This window comes from Ictidomys tridecemlineatus, chromosome 6, assembly GCF_052094955.1.
Source record: "Ictidomys tridecemlineatus isolate mIctTri1 chromosome 6, mIctTri1.hap1, whole genome shotgun sequence".
NCBI classification, from domain to species: Eukaryota; Metazoa; Chordata; class Mammalia; order Rodentia; family Sciuridae; genus Ictidomys; species Ictidomys tridecemlineatus.
In genome coordinates this window covers 109981973-110005970 of record NC_135482.1, presented here as the reverse complement: position 1 = coordinate 110005970, position 23998 = coordinate 109981973, and the positions used below count along the sequence as shown (strand labels likewise).

The window sequence follows — 23998 nt, the reverse complement described above, 5'->3', positions numbered from 1 at the left end:
AAAAGGAAAAGAAAAAGAAACCCTAGGTATCTATTATGGGGCTGAGTTCTCCAGAAAGCAGATTCTGAGCTTAGTGTGTGGACTTTTTGCTAGGGTATGCTGGGGAAGAGTCTCCACAGAAGCCTAGACCTGGGCAAAGACCAACTGCAAATGTCCAGTAGCAGCCTTGGCCAATCACACCAGGAGTTCTGGATGGAGATTTATCAAACGTGCCCTATGTTGGGTCAGAATGGCTGGGTCTGTACATTCCCATCTCAGTTGGTCATCAGATATGCACAGCTCTGGAAGGATGTGACCATGGGCCAGGAAGTTCTCTGTAACTGAAACAATCCCTGGTGGGGACAATATCTGAGGGATGATAGAGCTGACAGCTGAAGACAATTCCCAACAGCACTCCTACTAGCTGGGCAAAAGGTCCTGCCACAAAGGAAGGTCTAGGTGGTGCTTTGCCAAGTCTACCTTCCATCTCAGTATCTCTGTTCTTGAGAAAGTACATAGGTTAAATGCTGTACATCTGCCCACTTATCCATCCCCCGCAGCCAGCCAGCCAACCATTTACCCAGCTAGCTGTTTATTCAAAATCTATGAAACACATCTTACAAACCAACCTATTGTGAAAAGCACCTGCGATTAAAAGGTGAACATGGCAGAGTCTGATAGAGAAGAGAGACACATTAGAGCACAAAGTGGTCATCACTAAAAGAGAATCAAGTGCCAAGGATTATCAGAGCACATGAGAGATGAGTCTGACTTTCTGGGGGGCAGCAGGTGAGTCTTGAAGGAGTTAACAAGGAAGAGAAAGGCCTGGGTGGAAGGGCAGGGGGCGTGGAGAGAAGGTACTTCAGATGGAAGTGATCCTTTGAGAGGTGCAATTGTCTGAAAGGGCCTGATGGACTTGGGGACAGTGTGGACAAAGTGGATGGGTTACTTGGTGGTGATGAGACTGGAAAGGGAGACAGAGTAGGACTGTGAGTGAACGTTATCCATCAGTACTTTGCAGTCACTGGTGGGTTTTGAGCAGAGAATTGGCATTAAAGCATTTGCATTTTAAGAAGTCAGCTCTGATGGGAAATGACAGAAAGGATGCAGAGGTCCCTGGGATCCTGGGGGAGCTATCTATGTGCCAGGACCAGGCATGCACAGCAGGTGCCTAGCATCCCTCTGAGCCTGAGCCAGCTTCTCCCCTGAGTCACCCTCTTTTGATGGGATGTTGGGGTTCGTCACATAGGTCATTGTGATCTTGAGCACAGGTGATGTTCCTCTGAGCAACTGCTTGTTCCCCATTTTCTCAAAGATCTTCACTTCCTGTACTAGGATCCTGTGTTCTCCTGCCGGGGCTTACCTCCACTGTTGACCCAGGCCCCTGCAGATGTATCAGCCTCATGTCTCAAGGACAAACCAAGCTTTCTAAGAACTCCCTCATCACAGTGCCCTTCACATCCTATTTTTTCCTTCCACGCTTTTACTTATATTGCCACTCAAGGAATCTTTTTCAGCAGCTGGACGGGGAGCCCAAGAGAGCCAAGATCTTGAGGACCCTCCCCTGCCATCACCCTGGAGCTCAGTGGAGGGGCTTAAAAGAAGTGATTCACTTTTTTTAAAGTGCTATGTTCGAGGTCCCCAAGACCACTCCAAGCTTTTGTGATCCATTGGAGGACTCCCAGGACTCAGCATCTGATCAGCTACCTGGCTTGACTTGTTACAAAGACAGGACCTAAGGCAGAAGCTCAGCCGAGGGGAAAGGCACCTGGAATAAGGCCAAGAGGAAGGCCAAAAGTGCAATGCAATGAAGTCAGACCAAGCTGCCCAGAGCCTTCTCCCCGTGGAGTCATGCAGTTCTTCCAGCATCGAGTTGTGAGAAGCGTGAAGTGTTGTCTCCCAGGGAGGCTCATGGGGAGCATAGTGCCCAGGGATTTTTCATGGAAGCTGGTCCTATAGATGCCCTCTGCCCAGTAGGTACCTGAGTTCTAGACTCCCAGAAGGAAAGCAGGCATTTACATAAACCATTTTGTGCCACGGTTCAGGCAGCGAGCCATCTTCATCGTTGAGGGAATGATGGTGACATTCCCCAAATCCAAGTTTCCAGATGCCAATCAAAGACTGACCTTTTAAGAAGGGCTTTCCAAGGACAGCAGTCCCAGGCCTGCTGTGAGAACTCTTTTCTTTACAAGTGAATACTCTGTGACGGACTTATGTGTCTTCAGTCTCTTTTAAATGTTTTTATGAGTGCATTATAGTTATACACACGATTGGAGTTCACTTTGACATAATCATACATGCGAAGAATAGGATGTGCTTCACTTCAGTCCCAAGTACTTCCTCTTTCCCTTCCCTCCTTCTTCCTCCTGTTTCTCTATTACTTTCCAAGTATACATCTTCCAAAGGAGGAAAATATAGCCAGACATTGTGGTACACGCCTTTAATCCCAGAGGCTCAGGAGGCTGAGGCAGGAAGATCTCAAGTTCAAAGCCAGCCTCAACAATGGGGAGGCATTAAGCAACTCAGTGAGACCCTGTCTCTAAATAAAATACAAAATAGGGCTGGGGATGTGGCTCAGTGGTTGGGTGCCCCTGAGGTCAATCCCCAGTATCAAAAAAATTACACACACACACACACACACACACACACACACACACACACACACACACAAACACTCTAGAACTTCATGGACAAATCATGTAAAATGTCCCTTTTATAATTACTGTACAATTTAGCATTTTAATAGTCTCTACTACATCTAAGTTTTAATAAATTTAGATGTCTAACTGAAAAGAATAAGAAAGAAGATATTCATGTCACAGAATGAATGAACCCCATCCACAGGATTCTTGTCCTAAAAAATCTAACCCCCTAGCAATGGCAGCTGCTTATGTGTGGGCTCAATCCAGCAACTTCTAGAAGCTGAAGAGACCATGTCTTGGAAGGAAAGATGTTTTGGATTCTGTGGATTGAAGAAGATGGTCCCTAAGAAATAGATGATCCGACCTTCTGTAATAGCCTAGGATGAAGATTCCAACCTTTCCTCAGACTGTCTGTAAACATGGAGTGCAGAGAGGAAAACAGCCAAGAACATTCTAGTGATCCTCAGCTACTAACATTCTACTGATGCTCTGAGCACCCAGGCCTCTTCTGTTCCCTGACAAAGTGACCAAAGCACTGGTCTACGCTATGGGCACTGGACAAATGCCCATCCAGGAAGTGCCCCACATTGTGGTGGGCATAGCTGACGGGCCTGCCCTGGCAGGTGCTTAGCACCCAGAGATTCCTCAGAGGCCATGGATCCCATGAGCTGGTGCCATCTAAAATCTCTTCACCGTGTTGCTGCTCCCGTGGGTCATCTGGAGGGCTGGAAAAGGCGGTGAACTATGATGGAAAACCCATGTTTCAGTTTTGTGAAGGTTGACAGGAAGGCCAAGTGTGGAGAACCCTCCATATTATTTTTCTGCGGATTTCTTTGAGACTCTATGTTGTAGGGGTCTAGCTCAAAAAGCAAGCAGCCACCACCACTGTCACCATTTATCAAGGATTTCTGAGTGCCAGGCACTGTCCTAGGGGCTGTGCATGCTTTGTCTGTTCCCAATGGCAACCTTGCAAAATTCTTATTAGGATATCCATTTTGCAGATGAGGAAATAAAGCCACAAGGAAAGCAGGCAACTTGCCCAACATCACATAGGAAGTAGCAGAGCCATTTTTAACCCTTTCCTGACACGAAAACTCATGTCTCTTGTCCTCTACTATATAACCCGAGACTTTGCCATATTGGTGAGTGCTCTCCAGGTTTCTATGGCCTCCTTCCACCAAACAGCCTATAGGGAAGTCTAGGGCAGGAAGGCAAGGACAAGATCCCCTTTCCAACACTTTCATTATACATCTGGAAGGTTCCAGCCTGTTGGGTCCCTGTGCATAAGCAGACAAAGGTGGAGTGTGTTCTTAGCCAGAGAACCTGGATCCCTGGGGCTGGAGGGCTCTGGTGAACTGGCCTCTGTACATGCATATGTGCATGCCTCAGTTGGCTGTGCACAGCCTCACTCCCAGGCCTTGTGAATGAACTCAAGGAAGAAGGCCTTGTAGCTTTTGTCTATATCCAGAGGGGCAGCCATAGACAGAGGCTCATGCCAAGGGCCTCTGTTATTTCTACTAAAAGTTGATTTGTTTTAATGCCAATAATTTATTTGGGACAAGGTGACCCCAGGAAGTACCCATAGGAGAGTGGGAAAACAAGATATAGAAGAGAAGGAAGCCAATGTGGTCTTTGTAAATGATCCAGTCACTGCTTTGGGCAGCCAGGGATCAGTTCCCTAGGGACTTTGGAAAATGGTGTAGAAGCTGCCTCACAGTTGTCCCACCCAAAGGACAAGGGTGCTGTGGCGTTTACCCCCTACCCTTCATTGTCATTAGCTGAGTGCAGCCATTGAGGGCCATCAATCACCTAGAATCTGTTGCCAGGCATATTCCAACAATCAAAGCAAGAAAAGGGCTATTCTTATAGATATTTGTGGCCCTGAGTAGCCACTAGTTCCCTAAAGAGTCTTGGAAACCTTCTGGAGTGAAGAAGGCTTGGGTGTCTGTGCTGAGAACAGGCTGGAGAAGAGACGGTGAGGCAGAGTGCTCCTCCAGGCCCCGGAGCAAGTTGTGCTCGTGGTGGAAATGGACTAATTTCGTGTTCTCTGAGGGAAGAAAGGGCATGTGCTACAGCAAGAGGAGTTGAAGTTAGATCTTAAAAAGAAATTTCTGGTGATGCTAATGGAAAAAAAAAAACATATCAAAGATGCCCAGACCTGCATCCAACCATGCAGTTTGACTGGTAGCCACACGAGAAATGGTGGAGCAAAGAACTCTGCAGTAGCAACAAGGGTTCCCTATTGCCAAGGTCAGCCCATAAGCCATCCTCCAGCTGTGAGGGTTCAGGGGGGTGTAGGGGGACAGATGGAGATCAGGTAAAGAGAGCACTTTTCATCCCACTCCTGGTTATTCTCGCACATCTCTGGGCACCCCAAGGGGAAGAAGTCCTTCTTCTGAGATGGTTTGGAGAAACTTCCATGAAGGCAAAATTTCAGAAGAAATAAGTCCTGAAGTTGCCCATCTCTCTGTGCCAAAGTGCCCCACCTCCCTGGGCCCCCCACTTCTCCTCTGTAAAAAAGGAAGGGTTGCCAGGCTGCATTAGATGACCCTAAGTCCCCTTCCAGTCCTGACCTCTATCCCTGTCTATGTAGAGGCCACTCCCAGGACCCTGGGGTTCTTTTTAATTCACTCATCAACAAGTCTTGACTGAGTACTCAGTGTTTGTCCAACACTCACTGGGGAGATGAGAACCAAATAAAATCAGGCCCCGGCTTCTAAGAAGGGCTAGAAAGGGGAAAAGTAGTTTATTTATTGAGCATGTACTCTCTGCTGAACACCTTACATATATGGACTCCTATATTCCTCACTACAACCCCACGAGGTAGGCATTAGTAGTACATCCATCACACAAATGAGGAAACCAAGGATCAGAGGCAAAACAGCCTGCCCCAAGCCACTCCGTAGTTGGGCTTGGATTTGAGCCCCTGCTGGTAAGCATGATGCTGCTCCTCCTCCAAGAAATGGGCAGCAACGCTCTAAGGACAGGTCCTCTCTAGTGTTCTCCTAGAAGGCAGGGCAGTGAAAGCCGCAGTCATCTGGGTAGGCTGCTGGAGAAGGTGGTTTGGTTTGGGGCCTTGTGGAGGGGCTAACTTGGAGATTGTTGGGGGATAAAAGCAACCTGAGTTCACTAGCTCCCCAGAGTATGCTGCAGTGTGGCTGCTTCTGTCCGAGAGCTGTCTTCTTAGGTAAGCAGGAGGGCAGCAGCCATGCTCAGCCTGCTAGGGGATCCTTGAAGAGAAGAGGGGCCAGGAGAGGACAGATGCCTCCCTCAGCCCAGCAGGACCAGATCCCTCTTCCTCAAAGACCCAGCTCCCAATACCAGAGTCCACCCACTCTAGAGAGGCTGACATCCAAGCCAGGCCTTTCAGTATCTCTCATTGCCCCAAACTTGTTTGGGCTAAAGATGACACTGCTTCTGTGCAAATTCACTCCCTCCAGCTGCCTAAGCTAATGGCCCTGGAGCCAAAGCACTGATAAGTAAAGTAGTTAACACTTATATATAGCAGTGACCATGATCCAGGCAGTTTTAAGAATTTTAACTAACTTTAACCATCCAAATTCCCCTTTAGGTAGGTACCATGATTCTGCCCATTTTATAGATGGGGAAACAAGAGGTTAGGGAAGTTTAGTAACCGGAGTTAAATCAGGAACACATAGCTGAGAAGAGGCAGATTCCAGATCTGAAGATAGTCATTCTTAACCTCTCTGCTTCTAGTTTTAAGCAGAGCATCATAGACTCTGGCCACTGTTGATCCTTTTCTCTATCTGAGATACCCTCCCCAAGTTCAGGTTCACCCCCCTTGCCATCATCAGATCCCCTCCCTAGGGGGGACTGCAGAAGACACCCCCAGCGGTCCCCCTCACTGGAAAGGCCCAGTTGCCAGAAAAGTCAGGCCACATGCCTGTCCCCCTCTCCCCCAACCGAGCACCCGTTGCCTTTTGTTCACAGCGATGGCTCCTGCGCCCAGGCTGGTGGGGGCATGGAGGACTCCGTGGTGGCAGCGGCGGCGGTGGCAGCCGGCAGACCCAGTGCCCATGCCCCGAAGGCTCAAGCCCAGGAGCTGCAGGAGGAGGAGGAGCGGCCGGGGGCGGGGGGTGCCTCCCCGAGGGCGGGCTCCCACCGCGTGGCCTCCCCCGGCCAGCAGCAGCCTGCCCTGACAGCACTCTGCTCCCACGCCCCTGCCGCCTCGGAATACGAACTCTCCCTTGACCTAAAGAATAAACAGGTACCCAGGGCCTCCCAGGGGGGCGGGGAGGGTGGTGAAGGGGCCCTGCCTTTGGGGGCTGTCCAGGGTACCAGGGACCTCCCGCTCTGGGCCCACCCTGCAGGCACACCCTCTTTCCCTGTTCTTCTGCATTGAGCCACCTAATCTGCCCTTCCCTGGAGTCGGTTCCTCAGGGAATGAACCACAGGCCACTGCCCAACTCCCATCCAGGTCCTTTACATGACAGGGCTGTCCTGAGGCAGTCTATGCAGGGACTCTGTCCCCTTCATAATGTGCAGGAAGCCTGAACTTTCCCACAGGCCCCTAGTCAAGGAACCAAATGTTCACTGAAAAAGTCCTCACCTCCACTCTGCTTACAAGACAGAGCCCAGCTTACATGTCCACCCAGGACAAGCCTCATGCCCAGGCACACAGGTGCAAATGAGGTGTGAGCCAGTGTCCTTTTTTAGGTAGACAGAGGATTCCCAAGATTAACCCAGTTCAGGGAGTCTAGAGATCCCCCAAATCCCATGGAGGAGTTCTTGGCCTTCATTTGCTGTTCTGCAAAGCAGGAGGGAAAAGTGGTCAGTCAGACATGGGGTCCCACTGAGCCTAAAACAAAGATGATGCCGTTGTATGTTTTAGTGGACAATTAAGGGACTGGAAGGAAAGTCTTAAAATTCAGCCCTCAGAACAAAGTACAGGGTGCAGACGTGTGTGTGTGTGTGTGTGTGTGCACACACACACATGTTTAGAGAAAGACATGATTATGTGATGCTCTTAAGAAATAGCTTTGAACTTGGAGACAGAAATGCGATTCAATCCTTGTTGTTCCTCTGCTAACCTGTGATTTGGGGGATGATAGTTAAGCACTCTGGGACTGGTTTCCTCATCAGCAAAACTGGGAACTAGACTTTGAATCACCTCTAAGATCCCCACTGGCTCTGGAATGTGTAGGATCCAAAGAATCGTTCTTTAATCCAGTGGACAAGGTGAATCTTAGGAAAGGAAGCAAGTAGTAAAGTTATAGGACTGGGTCAAGCCAAATTAACCTCTTTCCTTTCTTTTGGCATCGATCCAGGCCATTATCTTGGATTAGGGGCCAGCTGTATCAGTGCATCTGGCTTTCGGTGAAGTGTTTTAACAGAATCTCCCATGATATTTATGTGAACCAGAAATGAATAGATGGATTAAGTGACAATGTAATCATATGTGTTGTTCTCAACCAGAACTCACTCACTTTCTCTCCCCCCCCCACACACACTGGTTTTCTATCAGTGCTACTTCCAGTGGAGTTAAGTGAGTGCTGTCCTTGGTCCTGTCCAAGTCAATCATTTTGACAAAGAACTGAACAAAGGCATGAAAGTTACATTTCCCAAACTTTCCAAACTTTCTAACAGCATAAAGCTGAAGGAGAGCAGCTAGCATCTTGATCATAGAATCTAAGATTTTTTAAAAAATATCTTATCAGAAGGATATTTAAATGAAAAAAATTCAAATTAAATAGGAAGAAATCTAAAGTTTTGCTTGTAACTTAGAAAAGGCTGGAGCACTAGTAAATAGGTAGGCAGGCCAGATTCTGGGAGAAAGGCTTTAGGGTTTCAGTCTACTGTGAGCTCAGGGTGCACCAGAATTAAGTGGAGCAGCTGCCAACACAGCGCACACACCTTCAGCATCCTTCACAGGAGGGCAAATAAGGCCCCAGCCTCAGGGTTACTGGCCAGGGCCTTGTCTACACCCTGTGCTTTGTTCTGAGGGCTGAATTTAAAGGTGAAATGAGAATCCTGAGTTTCCTGAAGAAGGAGAGCAGAATGAGTTGGGATCACATGAAGAAATTCTAGAGAGGAAAGAAAACAAGTTTTAAATATGGAAGTACTGGCGTGTGAAAAAGTGACTAGATGTGTTTTTCATCATTCCAGGTAAAAATCATGGTACTGTGATAGCTTTAGGAAGGGAAGGTCTTAACTTATTTAGCAATTAAAATATAGAATACCCAGTAATAAGTTTTATTATTATTATTATTAGATGATCCATCAGGAACATGACAGTGTGACCTGGGAGTCACTTGGCCCAGATGAGAGTCCATGCACTTCCACACCACTCTCTGGTCTCCTTGAGGACACAAACTATCTTGTATTCATTTTTGTACCGTTCCCTTTGCATCTAGAAGAGCATCTTAGACATAATAACATCTCATTCAGTGAGTCTTGTTTTTAAATAACCATGCTATACAAAGCAAGAAGTGGACAGGGTACCAAGAAAGAAAAAAACATGCTCTTACCTGCTCCTTGCAAAGATATTGCTGTTCCACTTCAGGGGTATCCAGCTCATAATTCCAAAGAATACTTGTGCTTTGGCTTGGGCAGGAGACTCGTTGAATTCTGACTGACTGAGTGGCTATAGAGTATTGTAAAGAATTCTGATTGGTGTTAAGACTTTTTGTTAATAGGTATAATTCTAACTGATGGTTTTGCATGTCAAGCTAGTAGGATGAGGTCAGGAAAGGTGAGGACTGGCAGAGGATATAACACAGGACCTCTTGCCAAGTGAGTCCAGCCTTGAGGAACAGCTTATGTCCCCTGGCTTGTCTATCTTTCTAGACCAAGCATAGTCTGAGGGCGAGGGAAAAGGGCCAAAGGGGAATCAAGGGCTAGGGCAAGGTGATTGAGAACAGCACATAGTTACAAAAGACTGGTCTCTACTTTTCTCTCTTTCTTTCTCTCTCTCTCTTTCTGCCAATGAGCTGCATGACTTTGGGCAAGCAGCCTAACTTCTGTGGGTCTTAGCAACCCCATATATCTCCTTGGGGCTTTTCATGCTATTCTCTTTACTTCCATCTCTGAAGTTCCTACTCCCGTCAACACTCCTGCATTTGTCCTCCTTGCCTTAGGAATCACCTAGGTACTTCTTCCTCCTCTCTGGCAGCCTCCCAACCCTCCCAAGGCTGCCCAGGACACCCATTACATGCAGGTGATCTCTGTCACTGCTCTTCAGCCTTGGATTTTTATTTCCAGTTGACTTGACTTCTCCTTGAAGTCAGGGCAAGGGGCTTATTCATTATTATTCTCCAGGTCCTAGAACAGTGCCTGGCATGAAGAAGATGCTCAAGAGGGAGGAAAAACCTAGTGACATAAGGAGAGATGGGGAGGGGGTCTTGCCTATGCCCCTGGGAAAACTCCCACTGGTTCCCCTTCTTGAGCGGTGCCTCTTTCAACCTTGTCTCCAGATTGTAGCTGAATCTAACCATGCTGTGCCCTGGTGTGAAAGCCCTCGGTGGCTTCCAGCTGGGTGCAGTACAAAGGCTTCTGCAGGCTCCCCCTTCACAGACCCAACCCCACACTAGAGTCCCAGCCATTCCCATGGCCATTCCCTGAACTGTCCAGGTGTGCGTTGCCTCTGGGCCTTCCCCATACCTTGGTGGATGTTACTTCCTCTGATGAGAATGTTCCTTGCCTATCCACAGTCCTGCTTCACCCGGGTGGTCTCCACACAGACTTAGGCTCAAGGGGCATCCACCGAATGCCCATAGTTTACTCTGCTATCTGATATTTGTCCCACTCATAAGGACAAGAACCATGTTGTTCTCAAGCCACTGGGTGGAGCAGCTTGTGCACCGGACACCTCCAGGGGCGCCATTCACTTCATAGTCCACCAGAAGAGCAGGTGGCTCCCAAGTTGTGCATGCAACTTTCCCACCACTGTTCTCCAACACCCAGCACAGTTCCTGGAGCTTCGGAAATGCTCAATATGGAGAACGCATGAATGAATGAATGAATGAGCAAACAAACAAATGCATGAATGAGGCCCAGCCTTGAGTTTCTCTGTTCCTGAATGTCCTTTTCCAAAGCCCTTCCCTATTTTAGTCTGCTGTTTTGCCACTGTGACTAAATGGCCCAACCAGAACAATTGTAGAGGAGGAAAAGTTTATTTAGGGGCTCATGGTTTCAGAGGTCTCAGTCCATAGACAGCAGACTCCATTTCTTGGGGTTCAAGGTGAGGCTGAATGTCATGGTGGAAGAGTGTGATAGAGGGAAGCAGCTCACATGATGATCAGAAAGCAGAGAGAGACTCCATTTGCTAGATACAAATATACACCCCATAGCCATGCCCCAGTGACATACCTCCTCTAGCCACACCCCTCCTGGCCCCAGTTACCACTCAGTTAATCCCATCAGGTATTAATCACTGATTAGTTTGGGCTCTAACCCAAACATTTCTCCTCCAAACCTTTTTACATTGTCTCACACTTGAGCTTTTGGGGGGCACCACATCTAAATCATAACAAGAAGATTTTCTTACTCTGCCCCATTGTCCTCTTCTCCTTCTATCCAGGACCCTCTTGCTCTCTCTCACAGAGATTTTTGGGGTTAATCCTAGGGGGACAGAGGACCCCTTCAGAAAAGTGGCTGTGGCAAGGATGTAGAAGGCCCCCGTGTGATTTCCAAATTCATTCAAGCCCTTGAGGGAGTTTGAATACTGGTCTGCACACTGTTGATCCATGGTCCATCCTGGCCCTTGAGGGAGTTTGAATGCTGGTCTGCACACTGTTGATCCACAGTCCATCCTGGCCCTTGAGGGAGTTTGAATACTGGTCTGCACACTGTTGATCCATGGTCCATCCTGGCCGTGCAAGGTGCAAAGCTGTCTGTGCTGGTCAAGCACCGTGAGGCTGTGGAGCTACGGTCAGTAGCATCCAGGTCTTGTTCTCCAAGTCTGGGCCCTAGACAGAATCCACGTTCTCCCAGGTAGCAGTCCCCCTCCCAAGAGATCTCACACCCTCAGCCACAGGGCCCAGTCTCCATGGGGCACCTCTCCAAGAAGGAGTGATTGGCTACATTTCTAAGTCACTTCCCCTCTCTGAGCCTCATCCATGCAGGAGCCAAGAATGTCTCTAGGCTCCTTCCAACTCCAAAGGAGGGCCCTGGAGCATGAGCCTGCAGGGCATGGTGGTGAAGGCAAGGCTCATCAGGGCTGGTACCCCCATTCAGTTTTAGATAATAGCATTGATAGTGGCCCTGTGCTTAGTCAGGTTCACCATGATGTAAAAAACACAGTCCCAGTCCTCAGGGAGGTTCCAGTGGTGGATACTGGCATGCAGGCAGTACCAGCTAGTGCTGACTGAGCTGTGTGTCAGGCTCGGGGCTGAGCACGTGCCATGAACAGTCTCCCAGGTCTGTATGATATCCCTGTGGGGTGGGCACTATTACCATCACCATTTCAGGGATGAAAAGAGTGAGACACAGCTCTAGGAAGTAGTGCAGCCAAGATGAAGAATCCACAGACCATGATTTTAATCCAGTACCTTCTATCACCCCTTGCTATTGCAGTGAAGGGCATAGCCTCCTTGGAAAGAGATGCACAGGGCCTATGGAGCAGCAGCCTCCTGGAGCAGCTCAATGTGAGGGAGTCTCTGTGACCCTGGGATTAGCTGATCATACTACTCCCCCCATGCCTGCCTGGCTGTAGTCAGGAGAGGTTCCCAAGGGCAGCCTTTCCTGCTGAGTGCTTACTATGTTTCAATTAGTGAGCCAAGAGGTGGACACACAGGAGAGACACAATCCCAGGCCTGAGGGAAACCACAGTCCTATCCAGCACAGGTCCACCTCTCCTGTGGGCCTCCTGAACAACCCCAAAGTGCCTCTTCCCTCCCCAGACTCTGCTGCTCAATCTCATGCTAGGGTTTGCCTTGTCAGGTTCCAGGAGCTCATTAAACACAAGGTTCTGATGTTCTCAACTGAGAAATCTTGGATCAAAGGAGATCCTTGCTCATGTCTGAAAGTCCCTCTCACCTGGCCCATGTTCCCCAGCCCTATACCACCTCCCCTAGCTAGTTGTCCATGCCACCTCCCTACTCCTACTCCCCCCACCCCCACTCCCATTCACTGACTTGGCCACCATCTCTCAGCTAACTTGTCAGGCAAACTGAAAAGAGGGAGCCTTTCTAATTAACACTGAGAAGCTCATTAGAGATAGAGCCCCTGAGCCCCACTCTGTTGCTTCTTCTGGCAGAAGCTGAGAGATTGCTCTCTTGGGAGGAGGTGAGACCATAATGACCCATGATTCATAGGGCTCAGGGAGAAATGAATAGAGCTGCTTCTGGGTCAGTGGGTTTGGAGACCCTGCATGGGACTGTCCTTGTTCCCACACCCACCTTTCTCAGCTCTTTGGCCTGACCCTGGTTAAAAACAGAATTGGAGTGTTCGGAAGGCCTGGCTTGGATAGATGCAGCTGACCTGGGGCACTGCTGAGTTCTTTAGTTAGTCCTATGAGAGTGGAGTGGGGGAGCATGGAGGGGAACAAAGGATGGGCATTTGGCTCCACACCTAGATCAGTAAGACAATCTGGACTTTCATTTCCACTGGGGTATAGAAAAAAGTTCAGTTGAGTTCATGTCCACAGACATTTATTAAGCCCAACCATGAATCTGTCATATTAGGGATAAAGAGACAGATATTAGTATCTTGCCTTTGAGGGATAGTCTGTGAGTGCTAAGAGAGTTCTGGGCAGAGCAATGACCATGAGCATTGAAGGTGGGCTGCAAAGGATGGAAATGACTTATCAGGGGACAGGGCAAGCTGGGGGCACAGCCAGCATGAAACTGGAATCAGTGGGAGATGGTTGTACTAAACTGGTTGGAATAAATGGAGATGAACCAATAACTGATTTTGAATACCTTTCAGCGAGCAGTCGCTCCACACCAGGCACCATGCTAGGTGCTATAGATGGGTCTGAGGTTGACAATACTTCAAATAACTTAGGCTCTATTGGAGTGTTGGGGGAAAGGTAGACAGGGAAGGATGGGTGGGATGGAATACCACAAAGATTCATGGACAAAACTGAGCATCCAAGAGAAATTTGACTCAGCATTCTGTATGGGGGTCAAAGGAAAGGAGACCCTGTGTGGTTGGGGAAATTGAGAAGGCCGTGTGGAAGAGGCGTATTCAAGACAGGTCTTGAAGAAAGGGGAACATTTGTACATGGAGGAAAGGGATGAGGGTGGGTGAAGTTGAGGCTGAAGGAAAAGGCTGAGCAGATGCTGCAGCAGGAGGCCCAGGGCTGGTGGGGGCAGTAGGCAGTGGAGATGGGGTATGATGTAGTTTGTGCAGTTAAAACAGAGGAGGCAGGTGCCAGGCCTGGTGAATGGGGGAGGGAGAGGAAGTAGGAGAGAGTTAGAGACTGCTGGATATTCAATGAGAGTCCCATGTGGTGATATTCTGGCAAGAAAGTAGAGGATGATTGAGAAAGGACAAAGGACGGAGATGGAGGCTATAGGAGACAAAGCAAAGCACAGGGCAAAGGAGGGCCCAAGGACAGACACAAGGCTCCCACCTTGAATGACGGAATAAGAGAAGACAGAAAAGTGATTAGGGTGAGATGGAGAAAGACTATGGCTTTACATAGATGAACAGAGAGACCAATATGCTACTAGAAATGCAGGTCTAGGATCAAGGGTAGGAATGGAGATTTGGGAGTCATGTACATAACCATCAATGTCATCATCAAATACCTACCACAGACTGAGTACCTGCTATATGCCTGATGCTACATGAGAAAATCAGCAGGATGAGCTTCATTCTTCTTAACAGATAAGAAAAACGGAGAGTCAGAGATGTTAATAAACTTGTCCAAGTTCAGCCAGCATGGAGGAAGTAGACGCTGGCTCATCGATCCACTAAAGTAGAGCAATGTTATGATAGTCGAAGAGCTCTCTTAAAGAAGGAGAGAGGTGAGAAGACATTAGCCTACGGAACCTGGTGAGAGTCACCACAAAGGCTCTGCCTGAGCCACTTCTCCCTGTTAATTAGTCATTAATTATCAGCTCCCTGTCACTGCTCTAATGACTTCCAACATGGAAGTCATGGAAGATGTCAGAACTGTATGAGAAAATATGTGTATAGAATGGCAGGTGACCCACTAGCAGGCGGGGATTTTTGTGGCCAGAGTCTAAGATTAAGGAACCATAGAGGGGCAAGAAAATCAAGAGGAAAGTTTCAAGAGGAGAATTTCAACATCCGGAGCAAGGAGGGGAGGAGGGAGGTTGAGGATGGGCCATGGGAGTGGGAGCCAGAATGTGAGGAGTAGGGCACAGGGAGTTGGATCACCAGTTTGGCATTCATTTTCGGAGGGAGGTAAAAGGCAGACTTGTCTTCCAAGAAGTGCGGTGGAAAACAAGATTTGACGAGTGCTCCAGAGGGAGGAGAGCCAAATGGAGCTCTGTTTTATCCTGGGGAGATTTTGGAGGGTGTGCACCGGCAGGTGGGAAGCAGCAAACAGAAGGGTGGAGGTTGGAAATGCAAGAAGGGGACAAGTCGTGAACGTCCAGAGGAGGCAAGAGAGGAGAGGTTATCTGTACTGGGTCAGACAAGGAAGGTTTTTGAGAGTCACAAAAGACGACCTGGGGATTTTCTCTTTAATTTATTCAGTACTTATTCATTGAATTCTACTGTGTGCTGGTCAATGTCCAAGCATTGGGGATATAGAAATTAATACGGTAGGAATGGTCTCTGCCTCTATGGAGCTTAAAGTCTAGGGAGTGGGATAAATATCAGTTTTTAAAATCTATTGGTTTTTTTTTTCTCTTCTTGGTTGAAGCCTAGACATTGACTGGCAGAAGGAGTCTCTGAGGATTACCTCAAGTCTCTGCCTCTAAATAGGATGACACCATGCCAGGGAGATGGACCCCTTTACCATGTTGGAACACCTCAGGCAATGGGCTTCATACCTTCTCTCAGTTGCCAGTAGCCTCTTATAAATCTTGGGCTAAGGTTTCCCTAGGAAGCACTAATAGGCCAATGAGAAAGAGATATAAAGTCGGGGTCTCATGCCAGTTTCTTATCACACCTGAGGAGAGGTAAAAGGGTGATGGAAGTTAAAAGGGAAGGAAGCAATTTATGATGAGTTCCCCCTCACTCTCTGTACTTTGCCTTTGGAGGACTCTCCTGGATAAGCCAAGGTCAAATATCCATTCTAGGCGTCAGGGAACATGTCAGAGTTTACCAGGAAAAATGAGCCAAGCTACAGTGTTCTCACCCTTCTAACATGATTTCTGCTAGAGCAGGAACAAAATGCCTCGGAAGCAGATATCCGTATTTCCTTTGGGTTCATGCAGTGCTGCTCAGATAAAGACCAAGTAGACAATTGTCCCATTGGTATTGTAGACAGAATTCCAAGATGGGCCCCAGGATTCCTACCCCTGGGGTACAGGTCCTATATAATCCCCTCCTTTCAAATTTGAGTGAGACAAATGAATATAATGGCTATCACTCCTATAATATGTGATATGATATGTCCAACATGACTTTGAGTTAACCAAAAGGGTGGTCCTGGTCTAATCAGGTCTGGCCTTTAAAAGAAAGTAAAACCTTGGAAGAAATACTCCTCTGTGGGCTTTGAAAAAGCAAACTCCATGTTGCTCCTTGGGCTATATAGCAGGGAAACATGGGCAGCCTTTGTTAACTGAGGGCCTCTGACCTACAAGTGTAAGAAACTGGCTTCAGCCAAGAATAGTGAGCTTGAAAGAAGACTTAGATAAGATTGCAACTCCAGCTGACACTTTGGTTTCAGCCTAGTGACATCCTGAATACAGAACCCAGTTGAGCCATGCTCAGACAACTGATTTAAAGAACTATGAGAAAATAAAAGGGCATTGTTTTAAGCACCTAAGTTTTTAATAGTTTGTTACACCAAAATAACCAATACACTTTCTATGGGTTTTTTTGTTTGTTTGTTTGCTTGCTTGCTTGCTTGCTTGTTTTGTTTTTTTGCAGTGCCAGGGATGGAGCCCAGGGCCTTGCACATGCTGGGCAACTGCTCTACACCTGAGCTACATTCCCAATCCATCCTAGTATAATTTTTAATACTTTGAAGACTCCTACAACACTAGGATCATGACACCACTGGTCAATCTTTCTTCTGCAGCTTAGAGTCTTTTGTAAAATGCAGCTACTTTTGGGAAGCCTCGTGGGTCATTCATACCTATATCTGAGTAAGCTTCTAATTGCCCCTGGAGAGTAGGGCTAGGGCTGGATACAGGAGGAGAGATAGTGTGACTTCCATAGGTTTGGGAATAGGAAAGGGCACTGAATGACAAGACTAGAAGAGCCAAAGACTAGCACTGGGGACTTCCCATTTTACCTGGAATTGTCACTAGAAATCGGGTTAAAAGGACACCTCTGAAGGTCCAGGATGTGGGTCACCATCCTACCCTGCAGGGGGGAGCAGTGAGCATTACAGAAGTTGTGGGTGGTATCGCTGCAGCCTTTGTTGGGTTGAGGAAAGCAGGTTGCAGGGTTGTACTGAGGGGTGAACCTGGCCTTTCTTCCTCTACTCCTCATACCCATGGTCCCTAGGGAACATGGGAGTGGTGACATTGCTCTTGCCTGGAGAGGTGAGTCTCAGTTTTTCTTTCCCAATTCTTTGTTCAGGAATAACATAATATGTAAGAGAAGGGTAAGGCTATGGATAGGACTTTTTTTGATGCCGGGGATTGAGCCCATGGCCTTATGAATGCGAGGCAAGTACTCTTACCAACTGAGCTGTATCCCCAGCCTATAGGACATAATTTTAGGACCCCAGAACATTTCCTTGCTTCCTAAACTTCTCTGAGAACCAGAGTCTGCAATACCACCAATTAGGCCTCTCCCCTTAAACCTCCCTCCTTATTTAAAATGCAAACCCTTCAGGAGGTATGGTAATGTTAATGGTCATTCACACCTCAGGAGAATACTCTTTCTAGTCCTTTTCTGAGAGTTTTTGATAAAGGATAAAGTGAGAACATAGCAACCTAAGCACAGAGAAGACCATAGGCAGGTGGCCAGAGCTGAGATAAGGTGAGCAAGGCCCCTGAACACAAACTAGTCTGTGCCAAAAATTTTCCTGGGGCCAAATCTGCTCAGGTGAGGCAACACTAGCCAGTCCCACCGAACACTGTCCTGGCTGGACAGCTCCCACTGTGAATGAAAGTGTCTTGAATTGTAGAACTGCAGGACACTGTGACCTGAGACCCACACTCCTGATACACCTCCATCTTTTTATTAGTTTCATATTTATTGAGCACCTATCATATGCCAGACCCTGGGCTGGGTAATGGTAATGCAGTCAAACCCTGGTCTCAATCCTTATGATGTTTGCAGGGAAAGGGAAGGACCCCAATGCAGTGACATGAATGCTGAGGAGGCAGGGAGGGAGTAGCAGCAGTTGTTTTTTGTATTTTTTTTCCTTAGCATTTCTGTTTAATTTTTAATGGTTTAATGTTTTTAAGTGTGCACCAAAGTAGAAACAATAGCACAATAAACTCACATATGGCCATAACTGAGCTCCAATGATTTTATTAATATTTTTATTAATATTGTGTTGCTTAACCCTTCTTTTTATTACAGAATATTTTAATGCAAATTTAAGATATCATGCGTTTCACCTATCAGTCCTTCAATACTCATCTCTGATGGAACATTTTTGATAACCACCACAGTAGCTATGGTTGGATACAATCAGCAACACCTTATTCCTCTGCCCCTTGGGACATTCACCAATCCCCCATATCCTATATCCTGCACGGCTAGAAGTCTTACCAAGGGCCTGGTATCCAAGGCCATGACACAGTAGGAATGTTCAGACATGAGCCCCCTCGTAGTCCCCTGCAATGCATTTCTTGGCCCCACCAAAGCTGGACCAGGTGACCCACTGAACTGATATCCGCCACTACCCTCCAGGCAGTGACATCCCTTCCTAATGGATCCCTTTCCGCTGTCCTTGTTGCAGATTGAAATGCTAGAACACAAGTACGGGGGCCATCTGGTGTCCCGGAGAGCTGCTTGCACCATCCAAACCGCCTTCCGCCAGTACCAGCTCAGCAAGAACTTCGAAAAGATCCGCAACTCGCTCCTGGAGAGCCGCCTTCCGCGGCGGATCTCCCTGCGCAAGGTGCGGGCTCCCACAGCAGAGAGCCTGGCGGCTGAGAAAGCCCTGATGGAGGGCTACGGCCTCATGGGGCTGCCGCTAGTGCGCTCACCCTCCCTGCCGCCCACCTTCGCCGGCACGCTCACCGAGTTGGAGGACTCCTTCACTGAGCAGGTGCAGTCTCTGGCCAAGTCCATCGACGACGCCCTGAACACCTGGAGCCTCAAGACCATGTGCTCCCTGCAGGAGAGCAGCGCTTACCAGATCCACCAAGCCCTGCACGCAGGCACCGGGCAGCCCTGTCTGGAGACTGAGATGCGGGATCCTGAAAGCGCAGGCGCAGGGCCTGGAGATGAGGCCAGCGAGGCCACCACCGGCCTGCCCCAGAGCCACAGCGGCACCCTCATGATGGCTTTCCGGGACGTCACTGTGCAGATCGCCAGCCAGAACATCTCGGTCTCCTCCTCCACCGCTCTGTCTGTGGCCAACTGCCTGGGCGCCCAACCTGCCCAGGCCACAGCAGAACCCGCAGCCGGCAAAGCCGAGCGGGGCGAAGCCCCAGGGCAGGAGGCCCCGGAGGCCCCAGCTGTGGGTCAGGGGGACGCCTTCTCCCAAGACGCGTGCCCAGAGGTGGCAGTCAGTGGGGCCCTTGGGGCCTCCCAGCCAGTGGCTGCAGAGTCCGTGGTGGAGGAGGCTGTGGCCACAGAGGTGGAGGAGGAAGAAGAGGAGACTGGGGAGGCAGGGAAAGGAACAGAGACTGAGGCTGGCGACAACTCGGAGCAGCTGAGCAGTAGCAGCACATCCACCAAGTCTGCCAAGTCAGGTTCGGAAGTATCGGCTTCCGCCTCCAAGGAAGCCCTACAGGCCATGATCCTGAGCCTGCCCCGCTACCACTGCGAGAACCCTGCTAGCTGCAAGTCACCCACGCTGTCCACCGACACGCTGCGCAAGCGCCTCTATCGCATTGGCCTCAACCTCTTCAACATGTAAGTGAGCTCTGGCCTAGGGCACCTTGGGGACCTGGAGAGGGCCTGGGAGGGACGGAAAAATGGTGGATTTGAATTTACAGGGGACTCCCTCTCCACCAAACTGGGTGCTAGGTAGTTTACCACATCATCCCAAGGTCTTTCCAGGTATTTTTGTGTCACACTTGATCACTGAGATAATATTTAGGAAGTACACGTTTTATTTTTCATTATAAATTTATTTTAAGAAAAATTAGAGGGGAAAACATAAAATACAGGTTTTTTTACAACTACTACTATTTAAGTTGGAGTGAGGGTTTGAAAAGTGAGAGAATTTAAAAGAAAATCCAGTGTTGAGTAAATAATGGAACAAGCTGTATGAAGATTGAGCAGGAAGCACTCAGAATAAGAAATTAGGGAAACAAACCAGGCACAGTGGCCCATGTCTTTAATCCCAGAGACTTGGTAGGCGGAGCTAGGAGGATTGCAAGTTCCAGGTGAGCCTCAGCAACTTAGTAAGATCTTGACTCAAGAATAAATAAATAAATAAGAATAATAATTATTATTTTTAAAATGACTGAGATGTAGCTCAGTGGTAAATTGCTCCTGGGTTCAATCCCCACTACCAAAGAAGAAAAAAGAAATTGAGGAAACAGCATTATTTCTTGGGATTGGTGAAATGAGGGACTGAGTGAAGGAGAGAGAGTGTGTGAAAAGAATACAGGTAGAGATCAAGAGAAGGAAGGAATTAAAGGAGGAGAGGGAGACAAGGAAGAAAGTATGAAGCAAGCAGAGATGGACTAGAAAAAGAATAGGGGAATGGGAAGAGAGAAATGAATGGCCATAATTCAGAGATCCTAACCTGACTATTCCTTGCAACCAGAATGTGCACAGACAATGCTAAACAGAGGAAGCAGACATGCCCCTCTCGTGGAAATTCATAAACCATGAGATACTCATCACTATCCATTCACCCCTTCCTTCATAGCCCTGATGTCTCTCCTGCCTACATGTGTGTTCATTTATTCCTTCAACTATTATTTATTGAGTGCCAGGCACTGCAACTACAAAGATGAGTAAGACCCAGCCCCTGGCCTCAAGACACTCACTGCTGTTCATAGTTCAGCTGACATAAAGCATCTGCTATCTTCCCAGTAATATCTAGTAATATGTATTATGCCATTTATAGAAAAGAAAATGACTCACAAAAGTGAGGCAGGTTGCACACTGTTCAACTCTAGTACGAGGCAAACCTAGGGGAAGCCAGAGTGGACTCCAAATCCATCTCTCCTTTTCCTCCTCACCTGATGAGCACAGCCTCGCCCTCACCCCTGCCTCCACCCTACCCCCATAGCCGCAGCATCAGTTCTGCCTATACATAAAAACACTGAGATACTCCTATCCCTCAAAGCGGAGAGTCTCAAACTATCCCTCCTGAAAGACCAGTTTGGTTTTTCTCACCTAATATGTTGTGGGCTGATGCTTTTGTAAAACACAATAAAAATGAATTGCTAGAAAAACAATCACATGCTTGGTTGTCCCGAAAATGTCAAAGTGCTGTAAAAGGTTCCAAATGCTTACCCTCAATCTCTGTACTTATCTTCTCCTGAACCAGTAAGATTCAGCCCAGAGAGCAGCATGGGTTTGCAGACTGCACTGAGAGCGCAATTGCCTTAGGACAGGGCACACACCCACACAGAGAGACTCACACTGGAGATCAGTAGCCTTGTCAACCGTGCAAAGGAAAGGAGGGGGGCGTAGTGGGAGATCTCACCTCTTTTCCCCCTCCCTCTCTGGACTCCAGGGTGGGGACCCGAGATTGAGCTCAGGATCCAGGTAAGAAGGAAGGGCCTCCTCAGTAGACCTGGGAGACCTCAGGGTAAGATCCAGAGCGAGCAAGGCAGGGATAGAGAAGGGTGCTATGCCTCCACTTGCTCTGGACTTCTCTTTGCCTATGCAAGACCTCCACATTAACCTCCTTCCGGCGCCGCCCCCAACCTCTGTGTGAGATGGGTCAGGTGAGGGATGCATCAGCAGAGATACCTCTGCAGCATAAAGAATCCTGGCATCTCCTGGGAAGTTGGTTTCCAAGGACCTCCGGGCCCTTTTATGGGTTTCACGGGTAGGAAGACAGAGAGGATGGAAGTCAGAGACAGCCTTGGCTCATTCTCTATTACTACTCCTCACTTCCAACCTCTCCTCCAGAAACCCTGACAAGGGCATCCAGTTCCTGATCTCGCGCGGTTTCATCCCCGACACCCCCATCGGTGTGGCCCATTTTCTGCTCCAGCGTAAGGGCCTCAGCCGCCAGATGATCGGCGAGTTCCTGGGCAACAGCAAGAAACAGTTCAACCGCGACGTACTAGAGTGAGTGTCCCGCGCCCCGGGCTCCCCTCCTCCCCATCCTTCTCACACCCCACCGGCCCAGGTTCTCCAGGCACCTCCGCCCAGACTGGTGATGTCTCCAGCGATTTCCCGGGTGAAATCTTTACTCCAGCCCCGGCAGCTTCTTGATTGGCCGAGGGAGGTAGAGTCACGTGATCTTTAGCCAATGACTCCCCGCAGGACCAAGCCTCTGTCTCTACCTGGGAGTCATTCAGAGTGTGCTGGGGCCAGGAGCCATTAGAGTCGCTAGGGAGACTTCACATCAAAGTAGCTTAAAGTCCACCCACCCTGCCACCCTCCAGAGCAAGAAAAAGAGGAGGAAGAAGAAGAAAGTGTGTGTGTGGCGGGGTGGGGCGGGGGGATGTATCAGCGCCTGGTCATCTCTGCTAGGGAACAGCCCCCTCCGCCCACACTCTCACTGCCACCTGTCCAGCCCCCAGGACACGTAAGCTCAGGCACATTTTTCAGATCAGCGGGGGCAAAACATGAAGCGGCAAAAGAAAGGAGACTGGCTTGAGGATTTTAGGAAGAAAGAAAGGAAGAAAGAACTGATTTCATAGAGGTAAATTAACTCACAGGATGGCAACAAAGAAAATAATCTCAAAGTCCAATAGAAGGATGTGGTGGGGACCATGAAGAGCTGCCTTTCCCAGTGCTTAGCTAGTATCTCCATCTACAGAGTGAAAGGGCAGGGATGGCATTGCTTAGGGACTGAGGATCAAAGCCTTGGAGCCCCTGCTTCCTGGGGAGGGAGGGTGAGATCCCTGCTACTGCCCTGTGTTCCTTCTCTCTTTCACTATGCCCCCTAAGCTCACTTCTTTATTGACCGTCACCCTCCTTCTGTAGGGACCCTCCCCATTTCTCTCCCTTCTTTTCCTTGGGTACAGTCAGCAGAATTGTTTCTCCAGAGGTCCTGGTAGAATCTGCCCCTTTTGCACTTGCTTCTGAAGTATCAAGGGCCTGATGAGAGAGGGGCAGGGACTCTTTCTGCCCCAGGGTTGGGAAGCTTGGGGAGTTACCCTGCCTGTTGGTTGTTAGTGTCCCTGAGCCAGGGCTGTGTTACATACCTGTGGAATGGCAGCAGGAAGGCAGGGTATTGGATTTTGAAGGGTAGACCAGTTGCCTTCTGATAATGGACTAGGCTGGGCATCCCCTATGTTGATGTTATGTGGGAACAGCCATGGCTTATAATCTCAGGGGACTTACAGATCCTGAAGACAGACCCTGACTTCACTCTTGGGGTGTTTGAGTGCAGGTAGGAAAACAAGGGCTTAGTGCTATCTGAGAGACCTTGAAATCCCTGGACGGCCCTTAGTTCGGCAAAGCCAAGGTCCTGCCTCTGACTCCCAGAACTGAAATCCAGGATCTGATGCTCTCAGTGCAGATGAGACCAAGGTTTGGGAAAGGAAAGAGAATAGGTAAATGCTCAGCATTTCCCTTCAGCCCTCCTTTCTTCTACCTCCAGCTCCTCTTACCCTTTACCACCACCCCTGCCATGTGGGGTATCCCACAGGGGTGTTCCAAGGAAATGATACAGAACAAAGCGCACATCAGGACATACCAAAGAGACATCGCATTTTCTTCGTTTCCCTCTTGCCCCTCCATTTGCCCCATTGTTGTGGCCTTTTCACATGCCTTTGTCCCTTTCCATTCTCCTCACTTTGCTCTTTCCAGCTGCCCCATGTTTCCAGGGGACCCTGCTGTCTCTCTGCTCTGGGGGCAAGAGTGGACCTGCTCCTCTCACAGGCTCTGAATGTTTTCTTCTGCCCTCCCCAGTCCCTGTGTAGCCAGTCTCTGGATCCTGTGTGCCAGGTCCACATTGATCTGAAAAGTGGGGAACAAGGAGTTTTTTCACCAGGCCAGGTTAGGCCGAGCAGCATAATGAAGACTAATTGCCGTCCTCCCTGGTGACTGAATGTGGG

At 48.7% G+C, this 23998-nt stretch overlaps 1 protein-coding gene across 17 annotated transcripts in view; it reads left to right on the top strand.

Annotated features, from left to right (window-relative positions):
- The window catches only part of Iqsec3 (IQ motif and Sec7 domain ArfGEF 3), a 117080-nt gene that overhangs the window by 48813 nt on the left and 44269 nt on the right, over positions 1–23998 (top strand). For all 17 annotated transcript variants that reach the window (XM_078015530.1, XM_078015528.1, XM_078015526.1 and 14 more), the window contains exons 3-5: positions 6573–6849; positions 18589–19712; positions 21897–22058. In XM_078015530.1, the coding sequence (XP_077871656.1) occupies positions 6573–6849; positions 18589–19712; positions 21897–22058 (1563 nt within the window). The remainder of the gene's footprint in view (positions 1–6572; positions 6850–18588; positions 19713–21896; positions 22059–23998) is intronic.